This window comes from Eurypyga helias, unplaced genomic scaffold (genome assembly GCF_000690775.1).
Source record: "Eurypyga helias isolate BGI_N326 unplaced genomic scaffold, ASM69077v1 scaffold1286, whole genome shotgun sequence".
Lineage (NCBI taxonomy): Eukaryota > Metazoa > Chordata > Aves > Eurypygiformes > Eurypygidae > Eurypyga > Eurypyga helias.
This window is the reverse complement of record NW_010255818.1, coordinates 4,800-14,226: the sequence shown is the minus strand read 5'-3', so window position 1 is coordinate 14,226 and position 9,427 is coordinate 4,800. Positions and strand designations below refer to the sequence as shown.

The following is a 9,427-nucleotide window of genomic DNA, read 5'->3' as shown; positions in this document are numbered from 1 at the left end:
ATTCCACCAGGAGAAAAAGAAATGCACAGATGAAGAATTTAAACCCAAATCCAGTTAGTTTTTAAGCAGCACTGCAGGCTAGCAAGCAGGTAAGCAGCATGCACTCTAGTAGTAATGATGCTCTTGATGGGATGGAGCTATGCTGGTGGTACACAGCGCTGCACACCTTAGTCTTCTCCTCTAACTTAAAAATAAGAAGCCAAACAATCTATGAGGTGGTCACAGCGGGGTCCTGTGAGATGCACCACAGCTAAAAATGGTTGCGGGTAGCCAGCTGGTGAGAGAGCTTGGGTACTCACTCCGGCCAGCGATTTCTGGATATTCTCCCTGGCTCTGGCAATGTCGCGTAGGATCGTGCTGGCTCCGTTCTCCTGCAAACAGTGCAGAAAGAACCAAGATTTTCTTTTAAAAAAGTACAAAACATGGGAAACTGGTCAGGGAAGTTAAAAACAAAAAGAGGGGAAGAGTGGGGGAGGGATCCTTTCAGTGATTCAGCAAGTATTGTCAAATCAGCTGCAAGGATCGGTTCTGAATCAAGCAGCACCGACTGCAATCCCTGGTCACATCAGACCACGTGACCAGATCATCCAGTCAAGAGCTTTTCCAATTCTCCGTTATTACCCTGAACGGTTTTGGAAAGCTGCCAGCCAGGCAGAGGGGTGGAGTCACTTCGTATTCCTTGGAGATCTCTCTTTCCACAGTATTACCTGTCACTGTATGCCAGGAAGACGTGACAGCCCTAACTCAAATCTTCTATCCAGAGGTATGACCCAGAGCACGACAGCGCAAGGCCTGTTCCCCCCATCCTCCTGCTGCCGTGCTTTAGCCTGGGTTTGAAGATTCCCTTCCTAGGGCACAAATTCAGTTTCCATGCTCCATTCGCTCCTTGCCTCTCTCAGGCTACAACCCCATAAACAAGATCGGAGACGTAAAACTGCTCACAAGCCCCAAAGGCCGTGTCACATAGACCATACCACAGCCTCGACACATGCAGGTGGGTAACGCTTCCAAGGCTGCAGGAAGGTCTTAAGGAGAGTGGATCTAACGGCTGATAAACTGCTGCAGAATCCCCACCGGAGCCTTCACACCACCTCTCACAGACAACTTCTTCACTGGAAGCTCCTTAGGTGGCCTGAAACAGTCTACCTCTTCTAAGAGCACTGCAGGCGTTTAATATCCCTAATATCTACTTCAAGTGCTTATCCAGAGCTCCTACTTTTTAAGCAAGCATCCTCCGTGCTGTGCCACCACTATACGAGCACAGGCAGCAGGAACAGAATGTTCCTAGAAGCTATTAAGCAAAAAGCTTCCCCTTCAACATTTGCAAGACAGCCATTGACAACTCTAAGCAGCTTTCTACACACCCAAGTGCACAAGCAGTTAACAGCTCTTTACATGGCAGGAAGAGGTTACGATAGCTCTGTACCTTTACACAGTAATGATTTGGGGCTAATATTTAAGCTCAAAGGATTTCAGCTCAGGCGTGCTGCAGCAGTACCATGCTCCCCCCAACTCACCAGTACCACGATGCAGTCTTCTGCAGGAGCACACTGAATATTGCAGGGGGTACAAAGAGAGGAACATAATTCCCGGTCTCTTTGGAGCCAATGGTGCCTTTCTCCCCAAGAATCACATCATATATACCCAAAATATTCCTTGCCAAGGGAAGCTTAGTTGCTCCAAAACCACAGAACAGCATCTTCCCTGGCTGAACGGGGACAGGTCAATTCTTTGCCCAGCATATCACCCAGTCTGGTCAACAAAACCGCAGCTCTCGGGGCTTGTGGCTCAAACTGTGTCCACATGGGATCACAAATAACATCCCTGCCACAACAGCCTGAAAAGATGAACTGCTCTCACCTGTAACTTGTTAGAAGGGCATCTGATCTCCCAGTAAACTGGTTGTATGGGAGAAATTCTTTACAGACCACAGAAGACAGTCATGCAAAAGTGGTCATAACTGGGGGTAGGCTCCAGAGAAGACTCTCACACTTGGAAAAAGCAGCCACTCAAAGTGGAAACAGAGAAATGCACCTCCAGGTGGATCACCTGCTCTGTATCAGCTCATAAAGCTCCAGCACTCTGCAAAACCCCAGCTGAGAATGAGCATTACCTGTTGCTGTGAAGAGCTGCCAACCGGCCCGTTCATCTGCTCATAGTATCTTCTCTCAGCATCGTCGTACTTGTACTTCTCAAACCAGATCTTCTCATGCAAAAAGTAGTCGACTGCCATTTTTCTGCAGAAAGAAAAAAAAAAACCCAAAGTGAGTTCCTACAAGTGCTTAAGGGTAACAGCTTGCAACTGGCTTGCCAGAAGAGTGTTTTCGTCCCCCACAGAGCTGTGCCTGCAGGTCTCTGCTTGGCGGTTTTCCCCTCTGGTAGAAAGCTTTAAGTAAAGAGGATCCTATTAAGAAAGCAGGGCAGTCTAATCACCCACCCATCCGCCTGGCCTGACCTGCATTTAGTGACCGGACACCAAGTGGGGACAGAATAAATCAGCTGAGCTGTACCTTCTTCCACAAAAACAAGCTTTCAGAGCAGGATTTTCTGCTGCTGAGAAAGATTTCTCCTGTACGAGAATCAAAAAAGGGAATAACGCTTGTGCATCCTCCTGTGGTAGCCTGGCACAGAACACCACCTGACCCCGACCGGCCTCGAGAAACCCAGCCACACACAAAAATTACAGCGGCACCACAGGTAACTGCATACATGCCCTTTTGGAAGCTGCTGCAGCTGTTCAGAAATTAAAATCGTCAGCAGTGCAACACTGGGAAGGGACAGACTTGGTACTACAAGGAGGAAGAGCATAAATCATCCCAATGCTGCTGTGGAATCGTGGAAGTTCTTTTTCTCCGGTACAGCAGCTTCCAAAGGTTCATTCGTTAACTCAAAGGCAAAGGACAGAGCCCTCCCAACAGAGAGAGAGGAGGATGTGCCCTTATTTCAAGCCAGGGGATGGCTACCGAGCCAGCATCAGTTTGAGGAGGTGGTGGGAGCAGGGATAGAACGTCACACTAAAACCACACCATCACCAGGTTCCACCACACCGAGCAACTCTACCCTCTCCTCCCCAGCTCTCTCACTTCCACAGAAGCCAACAGTCGGGTCTTTTGTAAAACAAGTCCCTTTCTCATCTACTCATCTCACAAGAGGCCACCACACCATACAGGTCCTCTGCACTGAAACCATTCCCAGTGCTCAACCCTCCAAGCCCCTGCTTGAGCTGCCAACCAGTATTAACACAGAATTCCAGTTACAGACAAGCTTCTGCCATGTGTTTTACAACACATGGACTTTTCCCGGGTGGAAAGCATGACCAAATACCTAGTTCTGTCCAGCTAAAATAAAAACTATCCCGAACAGGACAGGCTGGAAGGCATGTGTGCTCCGAAACTTTGTGCCCCCACGTATGACCCGATACAAATTTTCTAACAAATCCTACGAAACTCAAGGATCAAAAGTGTCAGAAATATAGACTGATGCTCCAAAAGCCTTTTTTTCCTCCCCCAAAAAACATCAGTCACCACAGAATAACGTGCAAGCACTGGCCTTTGGAGAAGTTCCCAGGGCGTTACAGCCCTCTGTGCAGCAGACTTCAGGGTTCAGTCATCTATAAAAGCACATTTTTAACATATCATACTGCATCTCATCCAGGAGTTAAAACAAAGCCTTCAAATATTTGCCTGTGAACTGACTTACAACCCCAAGTTACAACTGTAAAGGTCACCTACAATTTAAGAATGAACCCTTCCTGCCCAGCTATATACCAGCACATCAAACGGGCTGTCATGCAGCTAGTCGTATCCCAGATTTAACAGCAGCTTCCAGACTGGTCTATCCACCTTCTCCCTCACCAAAACACATCCAGTGCAGGCTCCCACCAGAGCGATGCCCTAAACTGCACTTCTTCATCCCCAAACCACCTTCAAGCTGGATACAGCGATGCTCAGGCGTAGCCCTTCCCGCAGGGAGCTCAACGACCCGCCCGCGCGCTCGGCAGAATTGGGAATAACCAATTCTCTGAAGGACCTTTATGGCATTTATACAGGAAAACACAGCAAAAAGCCATCATTTTAACTTCTCAAATTCAAAGAAAATGCTGCCTCTCCTGCCGTCTCAACAGGTCTGTTTAAACCACGGTGATTATTCCCTTTAACTTGCACTTTAATGACTTTTTCTATGTAATAGGAATACGGAAAGGGCCACGGTGCTGCGTCTCCCTATGTAAAGAGGTGGAGGAGGGTGTCAAACCTTTGCTTACTTACCAGCCCTGACTTTAAACGCTTAAACCTCTGGTACCACACAAATACTACCTTTAACCACCAGCATTTATCAGGAGAAGGGGGTTCCTTGGAGGTAACCCCCGTTACCCTGCTCACGAACAGGCTCCCTGGCTCAGGAGCAGTGTCTCCCTACAGCAGCATGCACGTTGGGTCCTGGACACCCATCTTCTACACATGCAAATTCTTTCAGCTCAATCCTGACCCAGCAGTTTTGCATGTGCAAGCGTTACCCCAGAATCAACTTCTCCTACTTTGTTTCTGGCGGAGGTACGCTTAAAGCGTAAGTGGCTGGTTCGGAGGGTTCCACTACTGAGGATTTCTGTGTCTCAGCTGGTTCAGAGGGTTCTACTGCTGCAGATTCCTGTAGCTCAGCTGGTTCAGAGGGTTCCACTACTGAGGATTTCTGTGTCTCAGCTGGTTCGGAGGATTCTACTGCTGCAGATTCCTGTATCTCAGCTGGTTCAGAGGGTTCCACTACTGATGATTTTGGTATCTCAGCTGGTTCAGAGGGTTCTGCTGCTGCAGATTCCTGTATTGCTGTGCTCTCAGATGGTTCAGAGGGTTCCACTACTACAGATTCCTGTATCTCAGCTGGTTTGGAGGGTTTCACTACTACAGATTCCTGTATCTACTACTACAGATTCCTGTATCTCAGCTGGTTCGGAGGGTTCTACTGCTGCAGATTCCTGTATCACTGTCGTCTCTCCTGCTCTTGACATTTTCAAAGCCTCGGCTGCGTAGTATCGTGATTCAGCACTGTCATACGTCAGCTTATTAAGCCACACAGTTTCACTATCCTCATGCAGAAAGAAGTAGGTAGGCGGAGGTTGCTCAGCATCACCGGGAAGCAGAGGGTTGGTGGCGATCTCCACATCTTTGATGCCCGTTTCCTTTCCAAGGCTGTGGTCCTTCCTGTCCTCGCGGTGGTTCGATTCTTCGGGGCAACCACCTTGCTGCTGTCTGACTCTGCCCGAGGGAGGACCGTCAAACATATTCTCATAGAAGCTCTTCTCGGCATCATCGTAGAGAGGTTTCTCTAACCACACCTCTGAGACGAGAGCCTGCAAGCCTGAAGTCTGCGGCTTACCATTTACCGTCTCGTCTACGGAGCCGGGCAAGCTGGTAATGAGGGAAGCAGCGGAACCGGCAACGGCGTCTGGAGCCAAGCTTGGCGTAGCAGGAGTAGGCAGAGCTGTAACATAGCCTTCATCCGGCGTTCTCAGCCCGTGGCCAGTGTCCACAGACGGGATGGCTAGGACATTTGGAGGAACAAAGGACTGAGATTTTTCAATGAACATCTCCTCTGCCTTGTCAAAGTCAAACTTGTTGACCCAGACACCCTGAACAAGATGGTGACAGGCAGACAGAATACCATGGGAGCAGGGCAGGGCTGCTGAAAGCATCCTTGGCTTAGGAACATCTTGGACAGCTTTTGGCCTGGCCGCTAAAGGGGACTGCTCAGCAGCTGGTGCAGTCTCAGGTGCCTCCTGGTTCTGGCAATCCACTAATTTTTTCCTGTACAGGCTCTCAGCATGGTCGTATAAAGGCTTTTCAAACCACACATGGTCAGCTAACAAACCAGTCAGAACAGAGTCCAAATTGGAGGGCACATTTTTGGGCTTCGGAGACCGCTTCCGTTTCCTTTGTTTCTTTCCATTCCTTGCTCTCTTCAGGTCTCCTTTAAATTCACTTTCAACAGAGTCGTCATTGCAGACTCCGTTTACAGCCTCGACCTCCTGGCACTCCTCCGGGGCCGCAGCAGCGAGCATCGCTTCTCTTTCGTAATGGAGTCTCTCCGCTTCATCGTATTTGTGCTTGTCTACCCACACTTTTTCTACTGGGCAGGGAGGCTTCCTTGTCCTCATCTTCCAAAGATTGGCAGCATTAAAAGATAAGCACAACAATGTAGTTGCAGCAAAACTAAATAAAGCAAGGGCATGCATCAGACTTTAGTAATTTCTTAAGTAACAGAAGAGTGTCAAAGCTATCATGCCATTATTGTTCATGGCTAAGAGCCTAAGCAGTTCATCCCACGTTTCCTCTGGTTTAAATTTTAATTCAAAAGAAATTAAACTGCCTAAACACGCGCAGTTTCGCAAGTCAAAATAAGCTTCCTCCTAAAATCCTTGTGCTGTTCCGACAAGTACTCTGCACATTACTCTTCAAAAATTAAAGGCACTGGCTGAAGGCACTCAAAATTTCACTTTTGAAGACAACTGGCAGGAAAAAAAACCAACTATCACGTTTGGTTCAAATCCCTGGTAATGCAGAATATATTTTTCCAAGTTTAGCCCTTAATAATTTGTTAGATATTCCCAACCAGGCACTGATTTGGGAAGACAGGCTAAAAAAAAGGAAGATGCCCTAATTCTTGAGTATATTCAGAGGTCATTGCTTACGTCTACATTTGTGTTTTGCTACTAGGAAGCCAGGAGAGGGAGCTGACTGAAAAATTATGGCCCAATTTTAGTTTAAAAACCCCAGTTATTGGAAAACTAAAACTGACCAAGAGCTGGAGAATATTATTAGTGAGAAAAAAAAAAATCTACTGAGATGAAAATTATTGCTCTGGGCATACCTTACTAGAGAAAAAAAAATCAAGCAGTTTCAAGCATGAGCAGATTGGAACTGGTATAGGAAACACCTTTCCAAGCACAGAATTTACTGTACTGCTCAAATACCTAACGAGTAGGTAACTATCTCTCTGCCAAACAACAATACGGTCTGATTCCTGGAGTTAAAACAAAAAAGGGTCTGAAGTGAAGTATTTATAAGCCAACTCTCCTTTTAGCTACTGAGAGCTGTGAGTTTTAGTGGTACAAATTCACATACAGCCAAAACATCCTCCAGATTTCAGTCGATGACTTACAGGTCCAAATGTTTCCGGAGGATTTTACAAGCTTTTAGTGGTACAAATTCACATACAGATAAAAACATCCTCCAGATTTCAGTCGACAACTTACAGATTCAGCTGTTTCCAGGGGATTTTACAAGTCCAGGGCTTGACAGACCAGTAAAAACCATTATCACAAGTAAACACTCTTCTCTTTGTAAAGATTTCATTTAGATGCGTATAGCTTAAAAATATTAAAGTAATGGAATACTGTATTTCAATTATAAAAGTTACTAGGAAAAGCAAAAGCATGCCTTTTTCTTATTGGAGTAAATTTTTTTTAGCTGCTGAAAACACTGATGCAGCTTAAAAAAAGTAAAATATCCAAATTGAAACTTATTTTGAAGTCTTTATTTTACTTTACACTCTTCCCTTGCATTTTAAACCAGTTATAAAACACTTCATAGGGCAGACACCAGGAACAAACCAGTGCTGCCAACAATACTTGTTACCAGCGACGTCAACCCCAGCACACGCACTGCAAGGCAGAAGCGACAGTAATTCGGGTTGGCTCATCAGGGTAAGCTCTGCTCCCACGGTGTTACCATCGGGCAGCGAAAAATAACGTACGCCATGCGGAGAGAAGACGGGCCAGTGCCACGGAAGAGCCTGCACGGGGTATTTTGAGGGACAAGGGTGTGCTCCTGTTATTAAAAACCAGCGATTGAGGCCACCTCATGCTCCTGTCTCAGCTGCTGGGCACATAATTTGTAAGATATTTTTATATTCTTACGTTAAAGCCAGCATCACCCTTAAAAAATATTAATCCCAACTTAAATGGGATTCTTGGCTGGTAACGGGAAGAGAGGGCAACGCCTGCTGGCGTGTTTCAGCAATCTGGCTGCGGGTAAAAGGGTTAAAAGACCCAAATCCAAACCGTGGCGCACAAAGACATTGGCTCTGCGGCGCCCACGCTCTGCGGGAGCAGCCACCCAGAGCTAGCGCTGTCACCTGCCAGCACAGGATCCACGGGAAAAGCACAGCCGGACTGCACTGGTAGGACAACGGGTTTAGGGGTTTTTAGGTTACTTCGGTCGATAAGGACTCCTGAAGAGAACAGCAGGTTTCTGCGTGTGCTCCGCTTGGCTCTACAGCCACATTGAAGTTATCCCAGGGAAAAACCATGGCCTACAGCCTTCATGGAGATGTTTTATTGGGAGTATTTCATTAATCCAACACAGGTCACGTTACACTCAGAGGTTACAGCTTAAACCAGTTCAGGAAGAATCCCTAGTGGGAATAACAAGAAAACCAGCTCCAACTGTCACACCTTCAACTATTTAATTTGCATTACAGCCACTAACATTTCACGTAGAAAGAGCACGGCCATTTGACAAAACCAAAGCTAAAATCTGGCTCTTTTTACTTTAATTATTGGTGATTTTGCTCGAGTCCGTAGGCAAAGCTGCAAGCACTGGACCTGCAGCCCCCGCATCGGGTGAGGTGCATTATCGAGGACTCTAATGACCAGGAGGTGCCCTCAAAATCAAAAAACCATCTCAAATCTAAGTGAGACACAGCTGAATTTACTAAATCAACTGTAAAAATACACTTATTTCCTGTGGAAATCAGGAAGCGGTGCAATAATCTGCCTAGTGAAAAGTATCACATCAGTGCCTACACTCCCCTGGTTTTCCAGAAAGTGTGAAAACTAGAGAGTACTTACAGTTTTAGCTCCTACGGCAGCGTTAAAAAAAAAAAAAAAGATACAGTTAGAGAAAAATTCAACTTCTAGAGATGTAGCAGCTGGTCAAAGACCCAGAATGACAAAAGCCAGATGTATCGTCATATCATTAACTCCTCCCACATATAATACATTTAATTGAACTTATAGCTCTCCAGAACCATGATATTGTCATGAACCAGCACCACCGGCACTCAGTTTTCATTTTAAATAACGAGCACTAAAAATACACATATTCCAAAGGATCTACCTATCGCGATAGGGAACCGGCCGGAGAGGCTCCCAGCTTGCCATACCGATAGGGTCAGTGGGTGCACAAGGGAAGCTCAGGTCGCCCAGTTTTCAGGTAACTAAACACCAACAGCAAATAATTGAAAGAATTCTGAAAACCTAACAATTATAATGTCAAATAATGGATTTACATAGAATCACAGAATGGTTTGGGTTAGAAGGGACCTTAAAGATCATCCAGTCCCACTCCTTGCCATGGGCAGGGACACCTTCCACTAGACCAGGTTGCTCCAAGCCTCATCCAGCCTGGCCTTGGACACTTCCAGGGATGGGGCA

At 46.5% G+C, this 9,427-nt stretch overlaps 1 protein-coding gene across 1 annotated transcript; it reads right to left on the bottom strand.

Moving 5' to 3' along the window:
- Positions 1-299: 299 nt before the first annotated feature.
- Positions 300-6,148, bottom strand: LOC104510983 (the record flags this gene model as incomplete). The annotated part of the gene is made up of 3 exons (XM_010153414.1): positions 5,001-6,148; positions 2,114-2,237; positions 300-368 (listed from the first exon to the last, which is right to left on the bottom strand). Coding segments are annotated over exons 1-3 (1,341 nt in total), but the record flags the coding sequence as incomplete, so codon positions are not given.
- Between the last annotated feature and the right edge of the window lie 3,279 nt (positions 6,149-9,427).